The sequence below is a fragment of the Triturus cristatus genome, chromosome 7 (assembly GCF_964204655.1).
Source record: "Triturus cristatus chromosome 7, aTriCri1.1, whole genome shotgun sequence".
NCBI classification, from domain to species: domain Eukaryota; kingdom Metazoa; phylum Chordata; class Amphibia; order Caudata; family Salamandridae; genus Triturus; species Triturus cristatus.
Genome location: NC_140590.1, coordinates 1,546,606,511 through 1,546,631,120, shown reverse-complemented (window position 1 = coordinate 1,546,631,120; position 24,610 = coordinate 1,546,606,511). Strand labels below are relative to the sequence as shown.

Genomic DNA, 24,610 nt, shown 5'->3' with positions numbered 1-24,610 from the left:
ACTGTGTTCGAGGTTAAAGAGCTTCATTATTGTGTAAACTCACCTTTAGCAGTGTCTCTAAAACATGCGAATTTTGTCCCTTTTGATTCTGAAAATGTGTATTAAAAAGTCATTCTTCGGACCTGAGTTTAATGTTTCTTGAAAGGGGAAACCCTCCATTCTCCCAATCCTGACTCCACTTGGGTCCTGGTCTTTATTCTACTTTAACATATCTAGCTGCCTAGTTTGAAACTTTTAGTGTGAAATACATACCATTTCACACTTTTGATGAGAAAGCTTGAGTTGTAAATTGTTACCTGTCTAGTAAAGATCTGTATGTGATATGTTACGTAACTTGACTGAGGACAGCACTTGTCAGAGAGTGTCCTCTTGGGGTTGAGGCACGGAAACCTCAACTTAACTGTAGCTACAGATATAGCATGCACCCACGGTAATTTATAGCCCTTGAATAAGTATCTGCATATGTAATGTTTTTCATAATATTTTAATTTCAGTGACAATGCATCAGTGACAGCTGAGGAGCTTCAAAAGCGGTGGAGTGAGCGAGTCTGAATTCTTCTAGGAGGGCTAGAAGTTCTTTTACCCTCGCTGGCACTTTGTCTAATTCACTCACATGCACTTACTCCAATTCACTTTTTCTCACTCTGCCTCACCTAGGGCGTGATTTAGGGTTTGGCGGACGGATTACTCCAGCACAAACATGTTGGTTATACAGTCAGACTTTTAACAAGTGCCGTTGGATATAATACACGTGTAATATGACAGATGGGATATCCGTCATGTTTATGATGGAGTAACCTGTCTGCCGAACTCTAAATCAGCCCCTTAGTCTCACTGAGTACAAATGACTCACTCAATCTAACTCTGACCCACTCAGTCTCACTCATTCTCACTTGGTATCACTCAGTCTCAATCATTTACAGTCTTTCTTATTCACTTATTTTCACTCTGACTCACTTAGATTCACTAAGACTCACTCATTCCATCTTAGTCACACTCATTCTGACTCACTCTATCTCACTGACTCACTCATTTTCACTTAGTCTCATTCTGACTCACTCAGTCTCACTTAGTTTCACTCTGACTTACTCTGACTCACTTCTACGAACTCCCCGTCACTTAGGGGTTTACAATGGCGGACGGATTTCAGTCCGTCCACCATCATCCTGGGGATAGGGACCGCCGGCTATAAGGTGGCTGTCCCGCAAATGAAGCTAGGAAGCGACCGCCACCACGGCGGTCGCAAACGGCATGTTTAACATTGCAGTCCACTTCAATATTAAAAAAAGCACTGTTTACATTTCCCTGCACCACGTGGCAGGCACCATGCGGTGCCTGCGACATGGTGCAGGGAAATGTAGGGGGGCACCCAAGTGCACACACCAACTGCCTCTGCACCAGGGGGGCCCGCAACAGGCCCCCAAAGTACATCCCCGCCAGCCTTTCCATGGCGGTTAAATCACCATGGAAAGGCTGGTGGGGATCCAGCATCCTGATCTGGCGGACGGTGCCTGCTAGGCACCACCACCATTATGTGGCTGTGGCGCGGTCCGACAGGCAATCATAACGATTGCCTCTGTCGGACCCGTGGCAGACAAGCTTTCCGCCCGCCAGGCACACCGCCCGCCATCCTAATCTGGCGGGCGGTAATTGGACTTACGATTGTGGTGAACCCGCCACCGGCAGCCTGCCGGTGGCGGGTTCAACCGCCATCGTAATCAGCCCATTAGTATCACTCAGTATCACTCCTTCTCACGCAGTCAATCTCATTATGACTCACCTGGTCTCGCTCATTCTTGATCAGTCCCACTCATTCTCACTCTTTCTGGCTCACTCAGTCTCACCCAACCCCATTAATGCTCACTCACTAAATCTAGCTCTGACTCGCCTAGTCTTTCTCAGTCTCACTCATTATCTCCCAGTCTCATTCATTCTCATTTGATCCCACTCATTCTCACTCATTTTGACTCACTCAGTCTCATGCTGGCTGACTTTGACTCAATCAGGCATACTGATTCTCACTGTCCCTTAGTCTCTCTTATTCCCTAACTAACTCAGACTCTGACCGACTCAGTCTCACACACATTAACAATTAGTTACACTCACTGTCATTTTGCCTCACTCACTGTACCAACCAGTCTTCCTGTCGATCACTCTGGCTCACTCCTTCACGGACTCTCACTTTCACTCACACATATGTATAGACAAACAGACATGCTTACACATGAACACACCCTCCCTCACACACATTTAAAAGCCTTTTACACTTACCTTGCTGTCTGTGCAGGTCCGTTTGGACTCCAACTGTTCCATTAACCATCATGGCACCATCACAGCTCCTTTCAGCTCCCAACACTGGAGCATGAAACTGAAACCTGGAACTTGCGCATCCACAGGTAACCGGTTTCAGTCTATGCTTTTTCACCCCAACCTTTCCCAACTCTGTGATGAGTTGGGAAAGGATGGCATGCTGATTGACTTGTAGGCAGGGACACTGGGCACAACTTCCTGTGGTGATCATGATTCCAGGAGGGGCAGATACATAGTTTGCTCTACCACCACCCTCGCAGCACCCACTCCACACACTTCAGAAGCAGAATTACCATTTCATGAAAATTATAGATATTTGTTCTTGTTTCATTTTGATTGCAGATAAATGAAAATATTACTTATCCAAACTACGTACTGTTATCAGCTAATATTTATAGGGTGTTTATTATATTAGTGGTACTCATGCATTTGCCATAATTGTTGAGAGTACAGAACTGGGAGTGTTTTCCTTGAAAATAGACAAAGTATTTTGAAAAGTAACAATATGTAATAGACTTCTGGGTATTTTAATTGTTTCGGTTTATTGACTCCAATTTATTTCTTCCCACAGAGGTGACCTCACTCCAGATGAAGTAGTTGATCTCGTTAATCAGGGATTAAGGAAAGGAGAAAAGGATTTCAATATCAAAGCCAGGTCCATTCTATGCTGTTTGCGGCATATGCCAAGTAATGTATTTCAGTTCAAATCTATTTACTTCCATTTTTTTGATCAATGGCATGTTAAGTGATCATTAATATATATAACTATTAATAATCAGTCCATACAATCTTGCATTGCTGGCTGTAAGCTTTGTTGCATTTAAACAAGAAAAATATTCTGATCATGCATGTTTTGAAGATTGAATATTTGTAGTGTAAACAGATAGCAGATACTGTGCAATTGCTTTTTATATTGTCCTAAAATTGAGAATCTTATGGGACATGACTGTATTACTTCAGTTACATACTATTGTAAAGTTATTTATCAGTGTTATTGCATTAATTGCGTATAGTAAAATAGATAAAAAGAAGTGTTGGGGTCCTCTAAATATAGTTATAATCCATGTATTTGTATGAAATTCAAATACAGGATTTAAGTTGTATTTTCAAAAGATCAATTTATGTCTCTTTGAAGTCTTGAGGAGTTCAATCAAAGACCAGGTTTAAAATCTGATCTTTCCATCTCTGCTGAATGAAAGCTTATGTTCTTCTTTTGAAAAATGGCCAATCTCAATGTGGCCAGACAAGCACTGCACTAGCTTCTGGGTTAATCTGGGGTCCATATAAAAAAATCCTTGCTTGTTACACAAGTGTAAATATTAGTTTTAGCTCCCAGATATGAACTAGAGGAAATCTCTCTATTTATAGAGAGACATTGGAAGGCAGATGGATTGTAGTGTCATTTTTAGAATGTTGTTCCAGATCTCACACAGCAAGAATCTATTTGATCTTTCTTGAAAAATTAGCGAACAACCCGTCTTAACTACCTTGTCAGGCAGTAATCGTGCAGAAAGCACCTAGAAACAATATATGTTGTAAAACTCTGTGATATATAAATATACTTAATTTTGATCCTAATCATCATCATTTAGTTATAAAAATGTGGATTTATACACCCTTGCCTAGGAGTGCTACATGTGAAAGGGATGACCTATTCTGGAGTGCTTTTACAGGACTGAAAGCAACGATTCCTAGATCCCAACAACATGCACAGCACTGGGGACACTAAGTAACTAATACAAAGAACTGCTGATGAAATAAAATGTGAGATTCTTTGTTTGGCAAGTACTATACATAAGAAAATTGATCGTTAACTGGACCCACAGGCTATGCAGATGAGTTCCGCGGTCTAGCAGAGCTGATAAGTAATCTAACATTAGTGTTTGAGCATATGGAAGCTGATGATGGCTCACATGACTGGCCAATGAGAACATGGCAATAGATAAGCACACTGATAGGCAAAAGCTGCTGTGGGGTTCTGGGGCTCATATCCTTGTGGTGGCATTTACTTTAAAATACAAATAGTGCATACACAGTCACCAGCATACACTCAACACACATTATATACTAGGATAATTAGTGAAAAGTAATTGTAAGTTACCTGGGAGCTTCCAAGAATTTAATAATGCCCAGATAGAAGGATTCACTTGAATGCCAATATGGCAGTAAACACATTTCCCCTGCTGGCCCTAACTACAAAATGATTTTTAATGTTCCGGCGCTAAGCTCCTTCAGTGGTCTGTGGACCAGGAAGCTTCACTGAATGTGCAATCAGTCAGAACTTCTCCACAAACTAGGACGAGTCTCAGTATTACATACTCACTCTTACCATAAACTAGTTCCCAGCATTGTCTCTTTGGTGCACAATGTACCACACATTTTCCACACAAACCAATCCCAAGGGTCCTCCAGGGGAGTGCTCCACCCTGTAAATGGTAACATAACTGTAGACCTCTCTGGTTCCAAGCATAAATGAGCACACTCTCCTCTAGTTGGCCATAATCTCCAACCCCTCTCATTTGGACTTTCAAGGCAGCATCAGATAGCTCTCCTCGTGTTGTACTGCATAAACCTAAGAGTTCTCTACCGCTCTTGGAAGGACTGGGTTTATGAGGGTAAAATAAATGGAAATGTTATACAATCCATTCAGTAAGGAATACCTAAACTAGTTCCAAGGGCTGACCTTCAAGGCCCTAACCCTTTATGTATATTAGATATTGCAAGTATCCCTTGATAACTCTGGAATCCAGAAGGTGCCTAATGCCAAATTCTGGAAAGCTCACTCAACAAAATGGTTTTAAGGTGAGTAGTCGTGTTTACACTATATTATCTTATAGGCTTTACAGAGATGTACAGAAGTAGAGTCAATGACTAGGAATCTCAGTGTTCGCGGTGTAAATGAGTTACGCCATTCAAGATCAATCGAATGGTCTTTTATGAGAGCAAGGAATGTAATCATTTCATGTGATAGGCCTAAGCTGGGTTGCAAAAGATTAGTGTGTTTGACGTGTATCTTGTATGTTGTAGCAGCATGTCTGTTTAAACCCAGATTTATTTTGCAGCTTTTGAAATTGGATACATGCTCCCTCTTCTTGCTATCTAGAATCCGAATATGAGTTGCACAGTATTGGCGGGATAGTACATCCACACTTGAAAAACTAAAGGTATGCGGTAACACCTTAACAGTACCACACAATTACGAGTTTCGCCTCATAGAATGGAAAATAAGTGTGCCGACCCAGTTTTATTGGCGGGATTCCAAATACCCCTCTCCATGGGCACAAATACAATCAATAGAGGCTTTTTCTCCTCGTGTAAGTTTTTGGCGCTGCCTCAGACTTACGATTTCTTGTAAATCTGGGGCAGTGTCAAAAAAGCCACGGATGTTGCTGGGAACGCCCCCAGCAACACCCATGGAACGTCCCTTTCAACCAGTTTTCTGCGTGAAAGGGGCACATATTTATAAGGCCATGAACGGCCATTTAACGTGACTTTACGTGGCTTTATAAATATCCCAGTGGCACCCTGTGCCACCGTACCCTTAAAAAAAATTACTTTCCGGCGGCGCAGTAGTGCTGGCAGGGTCTCATAAACTAGGCCCTTAGTCTTTGAGGAGTTAAAGTACCAGTGGAAACATCGAATCTGATATTGAGACTCATTCTTAAAAGACAGATGTAAGCAAAACGCTGAAATGATGCTGTGATGACCTTCATGCATTAGATAAGGGTGGCCGAACACAAATGAATTACAAATGATTGACCATAAAAATTGACAATCAGTCATTTCAATTACTCACAATAGAACGAACGTAGGGGATGCTTCAAGCGGAGAGCGTATCAAACAGGGTTAACTCAGTGTGATGGAAATGCGATCCTGTTGGCCTTGCCTGGCCTAGATTCCCTGCACGTCACATCCCTCTCAAATACTCCCTATGATGTATTTACACATTCACGTTATGTGGCGAAATAGGCCACGGCATTTTATCAGTATTATAACAAAATAGGAATGGATTCAAATACATCTCGAGAGATTAAATGCAAGTGCTGGGCACGTGTGCGTGAAACAGTTGCTTACATTCTCACTGCTTCACTTAAGTGCCCGATTGCAAGCCAAACAATGTCATCGTGGGCCAATCGCCTTTTCTTGGAATTCGTCCCAGTTCAGCACAAACATTGCGAATATGAGACTTTGCCGTGCCAGCTCCCGCCCAGTGATGTGCTGGAACAGTTTTCTGACTTGGAGTGCTGGCCAAGGGCATCGGCCAACTAAAAATAGATGGTTTCTAAAAAGAAATATAGTTCTTACTGAACGTGCAAGTGAAGCAAATTGGTAAAAAAAAGCGCGTTTGTAGGATGGAAAGAGGTGGATGAAATGGCAGAGACATTTTTGGTGAAAATATTGTTTAATGATGCATTATCAAGCAATATTCATAAAGATATGGATAATTTTGAGAGTTTTATTAAAACATATGTTTTTTAAAAGAGATCAAAAATGAATGAGAGTGGATTTAGCCATGCGTACATACACGAGCAGAATACACTATTTTGTTTTCTTACTGTGTTTCAAGATCTGCCTGCCCCCACACTACACAATTGAAAGGCCAAGACCTTTCGATTTTAGTAAAATCACATCTATATAATATACTTCTTATAGGAGATTTCAGGTAGATCCCCCTTTCATAGGTCTGTTTTTGTGTCATTCACATTTTTGTTCTGCCCCCTACAGCATACAACGTGGGGCAATGTATGGACCCACTTTAGTCATTGGCTAACGTCACTGTGAGTGATGCCATTCTCCACTTTCACAAGGCGCACGTCCACACACAAAGTAGTTCCCTTCAGTTCCAGGGACTACTATTGTAATGTGCGTTGCTTTTTAAACCCAAAAAATATTTTTGCTTTTAGCCCACATTTTTTATATATTGAAGTGGGTCTGATAGCTCTTCAATTATTAAAGTTGTATAAAAAACCATGGCAAAACAAGTATTGACAAAGCCAAAAGGATGAAAGCAACACCAGACCTATTGACTTTACTAAAGGTTGTTAATATTTTTAAATTTGAAAAAACAGCAATTTTTCACATGAAGGCCTCTATTGAACCTCTTTTTTCATCCTACTTAGGACCTGATCAATTTTCTAGCCATCTTTTAGAAGCCCCATGATGTACAGAACAGGCGTGCAGTGGTTTGTTAAAATTCTTAAAATATGTCCTCTAGGCTGTCAGTAATTACCATTGGCTTTTCACTGCATTTCAGATAATGCTGCATGAAAACAAACCTGATCGAAAGGCCTAATTATTTTCCACTATCTAAAGGGCCCCCACCTTCTTGGTGGTGGAGATTCATTTGGGCACACAAGGGGCTGTTTGGCCAAACCATGGCTTCTAGTCTGTTCAGCCGGGCCTGTTGACTTAGTGGACTAATTTGTCTACTGTCGGGGTCTGTGTTTGACCTCATGGTCACAGGTTTGAATCCTGGCAGGTCCATTCAGCCTTTCTTCCCTCTGAGGTCGATAAAATGAGTACCGTTGGGTAACAATAAGCATCTGTTTTTCAGCACCAAGATACCATCTTATGTGAACGTGTGCTTTACAAATACATGTTATTATCTGTGTTGGGCATGCATTAGCAAGTGGGAAATGCTATTGATTACCAGAAGCACTTCGGAGGTGGCTGGGTAAAATTCAGTCCTCCTCTTTGTCACAGCCCTCTCCTCCCCAACCCTGGATATTCCTTTGGCTCCCCATTCACAGATCGGTCACCTCACTGCAGGTCATTATAGACACTATCTCCTGTCTTGAACCTGTCACCTACATATCGTGTGTTTAGTCTAACTAGTTCAGTAGAAGCAAAACAAGACTACAACAATCTGAATACATTAGGTTATCACACAAATGTTCAGGACTAGAACCCTTGTCCGTAATAATAAGAAGGGAGGTGGTAACCAGTCATTCCAGTAGTGCAACATATCTTAACATTTTGTCATTGGTGAAATACCAACAGAAGGTGTTTCCATTTTCTTACAGTAGTAGATGTGATTCACACTTATATTTTCTTTGCTAATGCACAGATTCTAAGTAAAGATTACATTTTGATTCTGGCACTAATACCTGTTTTAGGATCGACACAATGCAAAGTTGTGCGATAATTTCCTCACCCCATAGTTTTCAACAGAGAGATTTTGTCTGGGCAAACAGGAGAATGAACAAGCATTGGCATAGCCAATAGTTCTCGCTTTTAGGACCTTATAAGTATTTAGTTATGCAACTGTTGCATGGCTAAACACTTATAAGGTCTCAAAGGCGAGACTTATTGGCTATGCCAATGCTTCTTTTTATAGCCATGGGCAAAAATTATAGTTTGGGCGCTGTACATGCCATAGCAACAAGACCTTTCTAGTAATCTGGCGACCATTAGCCTACAGTTATCATCAAGGAGCGCTGGATCGGAGTGCCATTGCCTCCCTCTACTCATCTAGTGCCCTTCTGTTGAGCTGTCGGAAAGTGTTGAGAAGAATGTGTTTTATTAGTGCGAAAAATCTGCGTGAACATCCTTTCAAGGACCAGGAGTGTCTAGTGCCATGCTCTGGTGCGCCGAGGACCTGCCCCTAAAGCACTGTGTTCCTCGATGCCAGGATTCTATGCTGATGTTGGACGCAGCTATTTCAGAATGGCTTTTTGGCTTTCTGTTCTTTCTAAATTTTTCCTACCACATCACTCTGTAGAAGAACGAAGCTTGGCTTGCAGTTACAAAAAAATTAACATCTGTTTGAAAACTAAACATAATTTTTTCTTAACATGATTTTACCGAAGCGTGCAGCAGAGACAGCAGGGCTGAGACACAATCTGTGCACTGGGTCGGGCGTGGGGAGAGGGTGGGTGAAGATGAAGTCTCACCCACAAATATATCGGTAACACACAGTGGCCTTGAAGTAGTCACACAAAGGGGGTCTTTGTTTCCGTCTTTGCTCGGGGATTCAAAGACGAGGAAGAAGAAGATACTGTGGAGTCTAAAGGGAGGGAGAAAACAGAAACCACATAGAGAGACCAGCTGCACAGCCACGAACAGATCGGCTGTGGGAGTAAGAGAGCGAAAGCCAAGAAGGAAACTGTGAGGAGGAAAAACACACAGGGATAGAGGGAGTAGCAGAAGGAGGGAATCAAGATGAAAACAGAGAGGGAAAGATGCATGAGAAGGAGAGGGAAGGAGCAAGCAAAGAAACAAAGGGAAGGGAAAAGGCAGTAACGAAAGGGAAGGAAGGATGCAAACAATGAAGAGGACTTAAAGAGCGGGCGAGCAACAATGGATGCAGAGTAGAGGAAAAATACAAAGGAAAGGGGACAAACAGTACAGTAGAATGAAAAGACAGAGAAAGCGATAGGTAAATGCAGGAGAGCCAGGATGAAAACAGAGATTAGAAGATGTGTAGGGAAATTGAGGACAGCAAGAGCGCAAGAAAACAGAGTACAATATGAAGGAAAGGGAGGAAGCCAGTCAGAATGTAAGGAGAGAGGAACTGGAAGGCAAGAGGAGGGTGCGCAGGAATACGAAGGAAAGTACACCGGGAGGCGAAGAGGACCGAACCGATCAAACATCAAAGCGGCCCTGAAAGTGAAAGTGATCGCGACCAAGCGTGGCACACACCCGCGCACATGCACTGTAGCTCTAGGCCGGCCATGCTAGCATTTTTTTAAGCCCTCACAAAAAGTCTCGCCAGACCAGCGCATGCGCTGGATCAGGCGAGACCTAAAAAGTAGGCCCTAAAAAAGGCAAAACATACAGATTTTGTTTCTGTTAAGAACGGATTCTCCGTGTTATGATTTATTTCCATGTAAAGGCCATGAAAGAGAAGGTATTTTCCACAATATGGTGTGTACTTCCACATTTCTGACGCACACAGAATCAGGGCTTTAACAAACAGACGGTATTTACTGCACACTATTTACCACACCCTTTCCCGACCTTCTCCTAATCAGAGTCTTAGAGGGCTTCATTACTTTCACTCTTGTCTCTCTGAAGTCCTCACTATGGCTAAATGGGGAACAACCTTTACAACGCAACTTTTACAACGCACTACACTTACAACGCATTTTTTACAACGAAAATCCATTACAACGCACTACACTTACAACGCATGACACTACAACGCATTTTTAAAAACTACCTTTACAACGCATTCCATTACAACGCATACTACCTTTACAACGCATACCATTACAACGCATAATATTACACTACACTATCCAACACTTACCCTACTGTTGCACCCCCTGGAGTTAGAATAGTAATTTTTACCCCTATACTATCCAACACTTACCCTACTGTTGCACCCCCTGGAGTTAGAATAGTAATTTTTACCCCTATACTATCCAACACTTACCCTACTGTTGCACCCCCTGGAGTTAGAATAGTAATTTTTACCCCTATACTATCCAACACTTACCCTACTGTTGCACCCCCTGGAGTTAGAATAGTAATTTTTACCCCTATACTATCCAACACTTACCCTACTGTTGCACCCCCTGGAGTTAGAATAGTAATTTTTACCCCTATACTATCCAACACTTACCCTACTGTTGCACCCCCTGGAGTTAGAATAGCAATTTTTACCCCTATACTATCCAACACTTACCCTACTGTTGCACCCCCTGGAGTTAGAATAGCAATTTTTACCCCTATACTATGAGTTTGAGTTTAAAAGTAATAGTAGAGCGCACTTTCACCAGCGGTTTCATGGCGCTGTTTACAGACAGGTCTCCAGAGTAAAAAGCAGCAGAGGTAAGAAGGGAACAGAAATATAGCAGGAGGTTTTTAGAAAGATTTAGAGAATAGATGGGCTTTGAGCTTTTTCCGGAATTGGGGATAGATAGTTAGGGATCTGAGCTCTAAAGGAAGAGAATTCCATAGAGCTGGGGCAAGGGTCGCAAATTTCGATCCTCCCCACTTCTTCCTCCGGAAGCGGGGGACTGTCAGTAGGAATAGCGAGGATGAGCGTAATTCCCTGGTAGGAACATAGGGAACGATTTCAGTTGAAACAAAGGCCGGTGCTGCGCCCAGTCGAGATTGAAAAATGATGGAAGCAAGTTTAAACTGGACGCGTTCACGGACAGGAAGCCAGTGTAAGGATTTAAGTAGGGGCGTTACATGGTGGGTATTTAGGAAGGTTGAACACCAACCGTGCCGCCTGGTTCTGGATCAGTTGCAGACGCCTTAAACTATAAGCAGGAATACCTGCATACAGGGCGTTGCCATAATCCAGGCGAGAAATGACCATAGCAAGGATGATCAGTTTTAAGGCATCAAAGGAAAAGAAACGAGATACCTTACGAATGGTCCGTAGTGACAGAAAGGAAGAAGATACCACAGAACTAACCTGGGAGTGAAGGGTGAGCTGAGAGTTAAGTTTGATGCCTAAGGTTTTGACTGAGGTAGAAGGAACCGGGGGAGAGCCTAGGGAAGGGGGCCAAAACAGTGAAGACCAAGGACTGGAGGAACCACCTGTCAACACCAGCTCGGTCTTATCCGGGTTGAGTTTCAAGTGATTGTGGTTCATCCAGTCCTGGATAAAAATCATAATGGTCTGGAAATTTAAGATAGAGGCAGAGGAAGAAGATAGGTTAAAGACGAGTTGGAGGTCATCCGCATAGTTAAATACGCTTACCTCCATTTGCTGCAGTGAAAAGATAAGGGGGGCGATATAGAGGTTGAACAAAAGAGGTGAGAGGGAGGAACCTTGGGGAACCCCGCACTGGACTTTCCGGAGGTCTGCAGAAAAATCGCCTAGTCGGACAGCCTGGGTGCGGTCCCTCAGGAAGGAGGACAGCCACACCAGGGCTGTACCCCCGATCCCCGCCGCCCTGACACGGGAAAGCAAGATAGTGTGGTCTACCGTGTCAAAGGCGGCAGAGAGATCGAGGAGGACCAGAGCCTGAGCCTGGTTGGTATCCATTCCCTCCCTGAGGTTATCCAGGACCGAGAGTACTACGGACTCCGTAGAGTGAGCGGGGCGGAAGCCTGCTTGGCGAGGAGCCAGAACCCCACACTCCTCCACAAAGGTGCTCAAAGAACTGGTAACGTGGCGTTCGAGCACTTTGGCCGAGAATGGTAGGAGTGAGATGGGGCGATAATTGGCGAGGACCGAAGGGTCAGCGCCAGGCTTTTTTAAGATGGGTACAATAACAGCTGTTTTCAGTGAGCTGGCTACAACCCCTTGGGAGAGAGAAGTGTTAAGAAAGTGAAGAAAAGGGTCTGGACAGGTTGTATAAATGTGACGAAGGAAGTGCGCGGGGCAGGCGTCCAATGGAGATCCTGATTTGACAAGGGGAATTATCGAAGTCAAGGATTCCTTAGTCAGCGGGGGAAGAGCGTTGAGTTGACCCTTGGATGGAGGACACTGAGGGTCAACAAAAGTGAGGGGGGGTGAGGGAATATTGGCTTTGATGATGGCAATTTTTTCAATAAAGAAGTTGTTGAGGGAAAGACAGAGGTCCAGGGAAGGGGAGGGCTTAAGAGATGTCCTATCAGAAAAAGCTAGTTTGTGGACAATCGAGAAAATTTCCCTAGGTTGATTCTCTGCTGCTAGGATCTTTGAGGAGAAATAGGCCGTTTTGGCAGCCAGGATATCGTTCTTATATTGAGCTAAGATGGCAGTGAACTCGGATCTAAGTAAGGGGCAATAGTTCCTCCTCCAGGCACGCTCGGCTCGGCGTACCGCAAGTTTAGTAGTCTTAAGATCCTTGTTGAACCACAGGTTGGCGTCTTTTTCCCGTTTTGAGGTCACCCGCTTCAGTGGGGCAATGGAATCGCAGCCTGAGGAGAGCCAGTGTTCGATGGCAGTGGCCTGAGAGAGGTTAGATAGGCCTTGCAGAGTGGGGTAGGAAGAGGTCAGCAGGGTGGATAAATGCTCCGGTTCCACTCGGTTCCATGAGCGGACCCAGACATTCTTAAGGAGCGGGGGCTTAACAATGGGATTGATGTGAAGGGTAAATGAGATCAGACAATGGTCAGACCAGGTGCAGGGTGAAATGGACAGGGAATCCACCGGACAATTCAGGGACCAGATCTGGTCTAAGATGTGTCCTTTAACGTGGGTGGGTAGGTGAACATGTGGGACAAAATTAAGAGAGAGAAGGGTGTCTGAAAACTCTTTCGAGGAGGGACATTCTGCTGGGTCTGATGGCCAGAAATTAAAATCTCCCAAAATCAGGATGGAGGAGTTATTGACCGTAAGGGTGGCCAGTACCTCTTGAAAGTCGGGGAGAAACTGCAAGGGTGACTGCGGAGGACGATAAGTGAGAACAACTATCCAACACTTACCCTACTGTTGCACCCCCTGGAGTTAGAATAGTAATTTTTACCCCTATACTATCCAACACTTACCCTACTGTTGCACCCCCTGGAGTTAGAATAGTAATTTTTACCCCTATACTATCCAACACTTACCCTACTGTTGCACCCCCTGGAGTTAGAAAAGTAATTTTTACCCCTATACTATCTAATACTTACCTTAAATGCAATTTAATATTATGCGTTGTAATGGTATGCGTTGTAAAGGTAGTAGGCGTTGTAATGGAATGCGTTGTAAAGGTAGTTTTAAAAAATGCGTTGTAGTGTCATGCGTTGTAAGTGTAGTGCGTTGTAATGGATTTTGCGTTGTAAAAAATGCGTTGTAAGTGCATGCGTTGTAAAAGTGTGCGTTGTAACGACATACATCCTGGCTGAATGGCAACCTGTACACGCTTAGAAGAATGTTGCATCGATTCAGGAATAGCACACATCCTCAATCTTGCTGCAGTCAGATAAGAAACAAGAGTGGGTGGTGTTTACAATGGGTTTCCTGAACCACTTTATTTGTACGGACACAGTGAAACCATCCAGCATGGGCATAGTTGAGAACAGTGCTACCACAGTGGAGATGATGAATGGTGCAGGCTGTGTTAAAACCTCTATCTCAAAATGATTGCCACAACATTTTCAACATGAATAACATTCAACGGATTGTCAAAATGAACCTGGTAAATTATACGCAATTTGAAAATATGTTACCAGCCAGTTTTAGCTCCATGTCACATATGTCTTGTCTGCCTTACTCATTTTTTTGTTTTGTTTTATTTGGGGAAAGTCTGCGAACCTCCAAATTATTTCTATTAATCTTTCAGCACTTTCAGATTCAATACTTCCACTCCCTCCTCATACATCCCTATGAACCCTGTATGGATGGAGACCCCGTGAAGTTCTTTCACCGCTGAAACTCCTGGGTCCAACCTCCATGCCCTATAACTACCCCTCCCCCACTGCTGCCTCACTTCCCCCCCCCCTCTCTCATTCCTATGCTCATCTATGGATCTGTTGCTTTTTTTCTTTTGGCTGTACCCAAAAATATTGCTATATGCGTAGAAATGTGAGGTAAGCTGATTACCTCACTTCAGTCTGCCAGTATATTGGAGCTATATCATAAGAAGTTGAGCTAGCTCCGACAACAGGTGAGCACCAGGGGCTGCATCATGGCTTGTCACCTCGAGATGGCGGTGGAGACAAGCAGTGAGAGGCTGTTTGCAGCCTGAGCTCTAGTCAGGCACCCAGCAGTTTCATGGCTCCATTCAACTAAGACAGACGGAGCCTGAGAAATATTAGCGGGTACCTATTGGCATTCACTTAACCGGTCCTAAAAGTGAAGCAAAGCGCTATGGAGGGACCGGTGCCTTTGTGGTTCTCTTGCCTCAGTGTTGGATACCGTTCAGGCGCAGTGCGTCCATTGGGGCGTTGGGGTGTTGCCCCCCCCCGCCCCCGCACCCGCCCGCAGCTCCCTCCTCGGTGTCTCTGAACTTAGTTTACTTAAGTTCAGAGATGCCGAGGGTGGGGAGAACTGACAATGCATGTCAGTCAGCATGACGTCGGACCGTGGGCGGTCCGGCGTCATGTTGACTGACATGCATTGTCAGACAAGCCAGGGAAAGGCAGCACAAGTGCGCATGAGTGGGCATGGAGAGTAATTTTTAGCCCGTGCCCAGTCATGCGTACTTGTGTTTTTACTGCCTTGCGCATGCCCATTAGGAGCCCCTTGGTCTCCTAATGGGCAGGCGGCGGGCGTAGCGTAAGCTGTGCCCTCAGCCAATCCTGGCGCTGCAGCAGCGCCAGGATTGGCCGAGGGGTTGCCACTCCAGTGCTGAAGTGGTGTTCCGGTTTGAAGGGGGCAGAGGCGCCAACGCGGACCAGGTGCAGAGGCGGTCAGGTAAGTTTTTGTTTTTATTTTAATTCAGTTCTCCCGCTGCTGGTGGTAGGGTTGGGGTGGTGTTTAGGGTTAGGTGGTAGAGTTGGGGTGGTGTTTAGGGTTGAACTTTGCTATGGTTCCCGGAGTCTAGGGCTCAGGCCCGATTCAGGTTCGTGCATAATGGTGTTGGGAAGGTTTTAGGGTTGTTTTGCAAAATTCCATCCAGATTTGGCTGATTTTGGGGTGTTTTTGTGGGTTTGCAGGGGGCTTGTGTTTGGGTGAAAAGTCGTACCCCTTCCAGTGGATGGATTTTTGTAATTCTTGCTGGGATTCTTGGGAATGGCTGGAACTAGTGTTCCAGTGAGTTTGAAGATGATCGAAGTAGTGGAAGTGCGAAAAAAGAGCATTTTTTGTGAAGGCCCGGATTGCAATGTTATCCAATGGGCGGTGTTGGGGTGCGTGGAGAAGTGTTCTTTAGGGGGTTCCTGTGGATCGACAGGAACGGCGCTGCTGTGAGTGGCAGGGAGGTGGAATTGATGGGTATGCAGGAAGTTTGGGAGGAATCGATCGATGGGAAGGGTGTTTTTTGGCAAAGTCGAGGAAGGGAAAGAGCTGCCATAGGAGCCCATGTTAAACGTGAGTTTTGCATGTTTCCTCCAGCACTTTTACGCCCCGCCATTTTCAAATGTCACCAGCCGCCCCTGATACCGCTGCAGGCCGGCACCCATGCATGCGGAGACCAGGGACGCAGGAGCCTTGACGCAAAGGGCGTGTGGCAGCGGAGCAGGGTCAAGGAGCTGTGGAATGTATCACTTAGGAAGAGGAGGGGTGGAATACTATGAGTGATACTTTGTTTCAAACATTGGCAAATATTCCCCCCGGTCAAAAGACTGTAATATTCTGTGCCTTGGCCCCTGCACTCTCTTTGCAGCTTCTTGAAGAGACTGTTGAAGTGACCGCTTGTGTGCGCAAAGCATCTCCAGACCCTGGGGTAGCATCAACTTGTCGACTGTTGGCTTCCCCGGCGGCCCCTCTTTGGCAGATGAAGGTGCTCACTGCTTCCCGCTTTGCCGACTCTCGCTTGCCGACTCTTGCTTGCAGCTGTTTGCTTGCAGCAGAGCCGAGGGGTCAGCACAGGGCTATGGCTGGGACACAGAGGGTGAGGAGGAAAGGAAACAAGGCTGCAGTGCATAGCACGCAAGGCCTTTCCAGTGGGTTAGCCCCTGGAGAGGCTGCAGGCATGTGAGCAACTCTGCGGAAATGGCTGGGCTAGTTCCCACTGTGGTTTGTTGGCAGGCCTGCCCGCATTGCATGCTCATTTTGGTCTCCTTGTGGCTCCTTATGGGGGAAATCTCCCTAGTGGCTTATGAAACCTATTCAAGTGTGCTGATCTCTGAGCTGGCACGAGCTGCTAGTGGTTCCTTCCTCACAGGCTGGACAGTTACTGCATGGAGGAGGAACCAGAGGAGTAAGGAGGAGGAGAGTCTGGAGGGAATTCACTTGAAGTAAGTGGTTGTGGAGCCTGCATCCCGACCACAGGCTCTGACCCGAGGCAGTGTCTGTGAGGTTTTCGCAGCATCAGGGAGGGCCTCCTGGCTCAGGCTCCTTTACCTGGATTAGGCGTGTGCAGCCCTAAAAAGCCTTTTCCAGTAGTGGCCCAACACCCATATCTGCCTCCATGCCTGTTTCACTGATTTGTTAACCCGCAAAGGGATATTGGTCTACCTGGAGCTACCTGCCATCATTTTCAAGCTAGCATTGTGAGCCCAACAAGCCTGGTTTGTCTTATCCGATTGTAGCTGCCCCTCCCGTTTAGCAATATGGGAAAGAAGAAAATCACTGGCGGTTAATTTATTTCTAACCCCCGTAAAGTGCACTTCAATTGAGAGAGTGCTGAAGTCAGTCATGGGGGTCATTAGTATTGAGATCGCTCTCACTGAGAGACGACTTTCATTAAATTTGGGCTCTGCTCCGGCCCTCTCTGTTAGCGACGCTGTTACAGACTCCCACTCTGAGCCCACTCCTGGGCTTACTCCTCTTGCTGCTACATTAACTACTGCACCAACTGTAGTAACCGTTGAAATCTCCTCTATCACCAAACCTTCTGTTATGGTAGAGAGGAACGTTAGCAACCCTCACCATCAACTTCCAATCAGCAAGAGGGCAAAACGAGGGACTCGTAACCAGCATGGACCGAACTTCTGCTATACAGACCAGGCCAGCCAGACTGGCCATCAACTTAGCTCCCGAGGCCTTGTCCTCTGCTTCCTCACATTGCCTTCCCTCTTCTTCTGTGACAGGGGTTTTAAGGGAATTAAGCTCTAGCCAGTCATGTATCGAGCATTTTATGGAGAACGATTGTCCGAAATTTAAGATGCTGTTATTGGCTGAACTTTTGCCCTTGATGGACAGACGTAAATCTGTAGAATTGCAAATAGCCTATCTCCTATGGCTGCCAACCCGACTAGCTGCTATATCACTGCATGGAGTCTCCCTTGATAGAGTAAGTGATTTAGATTATCTTGGCATTCGGATAGCAGACTCCCATTTGTGGGAGGCCCAGATACAAAAGAGTGTTGCTATTTTGAAACACATGGCTGGGGCCTTACTTAGATTTGCAAAACCTGCCACGTCCTACCCTATTAAGCCTCCCTTCCAAATATGTAGGGCATAGACTCTAACTGAAGCACTATATGGAAGTGAATTATGGGCCCATTCCACTTTGACTAAACAGGGTTGAGAGAAAAATAGGTTTTATGTTCATTACTATTACTCCCCTAGAGCTGTCCCTTGTTACCTGTATGGCTTGATCTTGGAGAAGACCATTGGGCTTGGTGGCCAGGTTATGCCTGTTAGCTTATTGGGTGCGTATATGGAGGCTAGATGCGCTAAAACCATACAGGGAGGGTCTTGCTGACGTCCTTGGAAGACCTGGAGTTTTGAGGAAGATCCCCTGGTTAAGATTTATCAAGGCGAATTTGAGAGAGCTTGGCCTGGAAGACCTCTGGAATTCGTCTGAACTCATTGGCCAGGGCACCCTGGAATTGCTAAAAATGAAATTTTGGGAAAGGAATTATGCTAAACGTACAGCCCCTGGAGCTGCAGGTCTGTTAACCGAAAATCTTTTTTCACCTTTAAAGTGTTTCCTTTTTATTAACCTTTCTTAGATACCATTTGCCCTGCCTCTGCAAGATCCCTCTACTCAGAATTTTACTGCAGTATTCTTCCCCTTGCAGCATTTTCAAGCACTTGGTTAGCCAACTCCGAGAGCTCTGCAGCATTCTGTGTCTGCTTTTACTATAGTAAGACTGAGGAATATTTTCTCTTTTTCTGTCCAGCATACTCAGCAAGCCCCTCTAAATAGATTACCCCGGCATGTCTTAAGCTGGGCCTATTAGATCGGTCATCTGCGTTGCTGGCTTTTATGAAAGGACAAGACCCACTTGCTGTATATGCTGTAGTGAAGTATCTTCAGAGTGCATGGTACAAACGGACAAGTCTTTTAATATAATCTTATTAAAAACGGTATTAATGTTGCACTTTCCTATATTTTTGCTCATGCATTTGCACATTAGTTCTTATGTGCTGCTGTATAGCCACTAGTCCTATGTGATAACCTAATATTGTGCTCTTCTCTCGCCTTTGATTTGATTACATTTTAGCTCTGCATGGCTTTTTATCACGCCTCATCCTCATCATTTGTTTTATCGTATTGCTTTATTATGTTTTGCGTACTTTAATGGTTTGTAATAACCGAAGATGATGATGATGAAAAGCTGTACTGGTTCAGCACAGAACTGCTCATCTGAATTGTTTGCATTTCAGGAGTCTAAAGTTCATTCATATATCTTGGAAATTCTCTGAGCGAACGAGCCAGAGACAAAGAGAGGCAATCTCTTCTCTCTGTTTCAGACCTGTGCAGTCTGCATTTCATGCATTAATTTGGAGAAATGCTGAGATATATATCTACTAACTTTAGACACCTCAAAAGCAAAAAACAGGCGCACATCTCCGCACTGAGGCAGAACAGCTCTTCATGATACAACCCTCTATGTTTTGGAATTGTACTGTCTAAAACAAGGACACGCAACTCTGACTTGGCCCGAGTTAGTGTATGAACTGCAGACAGCAAAGCTGGGAATCAGATAGTCAACCACAATTCACTGGTTCTGACTTGAGCGATCTGCAGTTTACGCGTTAACTCTGATTTAATTTTTATTTGTAAAGCGCTACAAATGCCCGAAGGCGTCTTAATGCTTTCGTCGACCCAGACAGTACTCCTGAGACGGCCCAAAAGTGTGACATTGTCACAGATAAGAGAAGAGCCATGTTTTTAAATGCTTTCTTAAAGTCAACAAATTAAGTTGACATCTCAGAGGCAGAGGCATTTGATTGAAAATCAAAGAGGTGGCATGAACAAAACGTCTGCCTCCCCGAGTGGTTTTAAAGATCTTGGGAACTTGTATTGTTTTAGCTAGAGCTAATCAAAGGCAGCTATTGGCAGAATACCATAGAATTATTTTCTTCAGCTATCCTGGGCCTATCCCATGAAGAGCCTTATATGCAACCTTCTAGAAAAGGGGACCCCCCTCTACGAAAAACTTTAGGTCAGGGAAAAAAGGGGGAAATACTAAGAACACCAAGAATAATGGACCTCTATTTCTTTACCTTTTAGAGTAAATCAATGGGTTACATATTCATTTTGTGAAACATACCGAAAACAATCACATTTACTTTATTCAAAATTCTTATTTATTAATTTTAACGTGCAATACAGAATGCTTTAAAAGCTGCTTTGATTTGTACAGGAAGCCAGTGTAGCTCCTCCTACCCCTTGAAGACTGATTCGTATTTTCTAATGTTTTTCAGAAGCCGGACTGCTGCTAACTGCAGCCTCTGGAGTTTCTGAGAAATCTAGAGTCATATATATGTGCACTTCAGAAAGCGTAAACACATAATACAGTTGCTCTGCTCCGCAGGGCTCCAGCGCAGCTGTTCATGATACCGCTGCATATTTTTAATGAGGAGGGGTTGTCCTGTATGTAAAACTGTGGTGGAAGTTGGTTGCTTTATCCCTCTGCAGGTTGCACCAGTAGATTTCGGAGCCGTCAATTTCAAGAGGAATATTTGAAAAGCACTAGAGTTTCTAAGCATTGGCTTTGAAAAAATAAACATAGAAATTCCTAAAGGTACCTTAATTAGTCTCTAGTGTTGCTAAAACTAGGAAACTAATGGTGCAGGTCGGACTTTAAATATTTCCAGATACATTTTTAGCCCAAACTACTGCGAAATGGTTATACAGAGATATTTTATGAACATTAAGTTTGAAGCAGTTCAGCAACATTTCACTTAAAGGGAATGTAACAAACCATTGGGGATCACTTGTCTGTGCACTCCCCTAGGCACATTTATTATGTTGTAAGTGAATGGCTTAGCACCAGCTTTTTCAAATTTGCCGCTAATGTCTAACATATGTTCATCGCAGTTCAAGTAGATAAAATATGATATTAATAAGTTCATAAAATTTTTGGTTCATTTATTCTCTGTTGTATATCACACTAAAATGTTTGGTTGTAAACATATAACAGAATAATGGTCTGATTGCTGTAGATGGGTGATCAGGAACTGGATGTGACATTATTACAGTCTGATTATCGTTACCTTTAGTGGTATGAAGAAGTTGGAGGTCTGCATGGGTGTGGCCTGAAAAACAGAACTAAGAACTGTTAGACCTGACATCCTTGGCGTGGGTTTTTCCCCTATCTTTTGCCTCTGCTACCTGGATTTTTGATGCTGTGCTGGACTTCGTTTTTGCTGGTTTAGATGCTTTGGACACTCTGCCACTGCTAATCAGTGCCAGAGTGTAAGTGCTCCCTGTGTAAAATATCATTGATTGGATATACCTGATTGGCATATTTGTATCACCATGAAGTCCCTAGTAAAGTGCACTGAGTGTGCCAGGGCTGGTGATGACAGATGCTACTAGTGGGTCTGCAGCGCTGGTTGCGCCACCCACATGAGTAGCCCTAAAATGGTGTCTCAGGCCTGCCACCGCAGGCCTGCTTGCAGTCCCTTGACTGCCATGTCCTCCTGGCCAGTGTCCACACTGGCCGGACCTAACCCTTCCCTTTTTGTGCACATCAGTCATCCCTATGGAAGTCCCAAGGGACCCCCCTGGGCAGGATGCAGTGTATGTAAAAGGTAGAGCATGTACTAGTGCAGGTACCATGCTCTGGTAGTGAACAGCGGCCATTTTGTGTGTTCACTGCTGCAAGGTTATCTTGCTCCATAGGCTAACATGGGGAGGCTGGTGCCAATGGCTATCAGCCTATCTTCTCATAGGAACAAGATAAGACATGAGTGTTTGATATCCCTGAGCTCAGCATTTAATAACACATCTTTTAGGAGAGGTTGTTTCTAAATCCTGAGTTGGAGAACAGTACTTTTTAGAGAGTAGCTGTTCTCTTGTCTGACCCTTCTGTGTGCCTGGGCATGCTTGTGGATTGACTGTCTGGTTTGAGAGTGACAGGGGCTGGGGATCCCCCAGGAGGTTGGCTGAGTCAGCCCTTTGCTGAATGACGACATTTGCAAGTAGAGTGGAGGGAGGAGATAGCACCTGGGAGTGAATAGGGATGTGCCTGCCTGCCACAGTGCTGGCTCCACCTCCTGCTGGGCGGCTGACGACTCTGCCCCTCACTCTGAAAGGAAAGAAGAAGCCAGGAAAACAAAGTGCTCCAGCAACACCCAGAACTGGATCAGACCGGGCTCAGGACCCACTTGCACAAAGACTTCAAAGACTTTTAGGGGTATAAGTAAAGGACCCCTGACAACAGATTTTTAGATTCTACAATCAAGAGGAACCTCTGCTGAAAGACGGACCGCTGAAGGACTGAAGGAAGATTGCCTTGCTGTGTGCTCTAAGGGCTGACCTGTCCTGCTGTGCAACTGAAGCTGAGGAGGAGAAGGGGCCTTGCTGTGTGCTGTGACCCTGCCTACTTGACCTAATAAGACTTTGCTGTGTGCTGTGTCTTCAACTCTGAATCTCCAAGGGCCTGAGAAGAGCTGGCCTCCTGTTTTGCAACCCAGGGATAGAAAGGTTGCCAAGACTTTAAGACTCTGCTGTGTCCCCTCTGTGCTGCTGTGTGCTGCAAGGACCGTGGACTGTTCTACCAAGCTTCTAAACATCTGCCCCGGGAAGTGCGCTGGCTGCTCTCTGTTTTGCTGGAGAGGGCCGCGCTGATTTTGGCCTGACACCGGTGGCCGCACTGAGAAGACCGACGTGCTCATCGGCACGTGCATTGCTGTGGCCGCAGGATTGAGGGCGTCCCCCGTGCTAACTAAGCCGCTGTGAGGCTTGGCGGCGTCACGATCGACCCGCTGACACGGGGCGCCGCGGAATACCCTGCCCGCGATACACCGCCGCGGCCCGGTGGCCTGAAACTGATCGAGAGCTGCACTTCCCCGCTCTGCGAAGCCGCGGAGAAGAGAACGAGGAGGCCGCGACCTGATTGGTTGCTGGTAGGAGGCTTGGCTGGAGGAGTCACACTGCGAGTGGCTGACTCCGGTGACGTCGACATCGTCACATGGGGCTCGTCGAGGGAGCCGCGACCAGATTGGTCCATCGCTCGGGAGCTGTGGAAGCCCTGCACTGAACAGCCGGAGAGGAGCGCTTTAATAATAAGCGTAGAGGCACCGCCAGAGGAGCGTGGCTATCTAAACACCAAGAGCCTACGAACTGATTCTGTTTTGTTGAAATACTGAATCACGCAAGTGACTAGAGACTATCTTCTTACGATCCTGACAACCCAAGAAAGCGAGTAATGTGCAACCCTTTGATACTTGATTTACCCTGCTGAAACTAGATAAAGATATATTTTTGATATACTCACCTGTGTGGTCTACGTTTGTGGTGTACTAGGGGGGTCATTGTAGATGTTAAGTGCGAATACTTTACACATTGCCTTGGGGATAAGCCTGTCTGCTCGAGCCAAGCTACCTAGAGGATGAGCAGGGGTTATCTACCGTGTGTGTCCCTGTACCCTGACTAGAAGCAAGGGTCCCTATTTGGTCTAAGGTGCTTACCTCTGCCCACTAGAGACCCCCAGATCTAAGAAGAACCATCTACAAGAGGTGCGTCCTGCCCCATTCGCTTCTTCCACATGTTACAAAAGTGATGCCAGCAATATTGTGTTACTGCTTTAACCTGTGACAGCCACGCTTGTACAGTTTTGTTCTTAAGGTGGTGAAAGTGATGGAATTATAGGCTAAGACATGGCTGCCACGGAGCCTACTTAAAGACTTTGGGGCAGATGGGAAAGCCCCATGCGCTGCCAGTACATCACTTTTTGTGACGCACTGGCAGCGCATTACACTGCCCCATATTTACAAGGACAGGAAAAGCCACCCTGTGTGGCTTTTCCTGTCCTTGTAAATACGGTCTTTTACACGCAGCACTTTGCGTGAAAGGGGCGTTCCATGGGTGTTGCTGTGGGTGTTACCTCGCAAAACCCATGGAACCAGACACATTTCCAGATTTACGAGGATTCGTAAACTTGGAAATGCGTCAGTATGCTTTGCTACCCTAGGGTGGCGCAGGGAGGCGCAACAAGGAGAAATGTTTTCATTTCTCCTCGCTTCTTTCCTCTTTCAATGCGTGCTGCATTCTACAGCACACATTGAAAGAGGAAAATGCCTGTAGTGATTGTTTTTGTGAAGGAAGGTGCCCCTTCCTGCACCAAAATAATCTCCCCATGACGCAGTCATCCTGGTGCAAGGATGCCTGCGCCTGCACATGGCAGCTGTTTGTGCGCCAGAGCAGGGGAGAGCACAGGAATGTGACATATCCTTGTAAATATGTTGCATTCCTGTGCTCTGAAAGTGGCTCAGCGTTTGCGCAGCCAAAGGGCTTGCAGTGCCACGCTGTGACACCTTCTTGTAAATCTGCCCCAATACGATCCTGCGACTGATTTTATGAACCCTTAAAACAAGTGGAGTAAGGGTAGACCCTTGCGAATCACAAGGTTTGTGACTTAAAAATTGTGTTATACCCTGGCCATATGTCTTTAGAGCTTTCAGATTGTTCTGTGTTAATGG

At 45.2% G+C, this 24,610-nt stretch overlaps 1 protein-coding gene across 1 annotated transcript in view; it reads left to right on the top strand.

The window, feature by feature from the left end:
- ADA (adenosine deaminase) overlaps nucleotides 1-24,610 on the top strand; it is a 266,233-nt gene that overhangs the window by 120,667 nt on the left and 120,956 nt on the right. Inside the window, exon 5 of the mRNA XM_085619334.1 lies at nucleotides 2,882-2,997. Coding sequence (XP_085475460.1) covers nucleotides 2,882-2,997 — 116 coding nt within the window. The remainder of the gene's footprint in view (nucleotides 1-2,881; nucleotides 2,998-24,610) is intronic.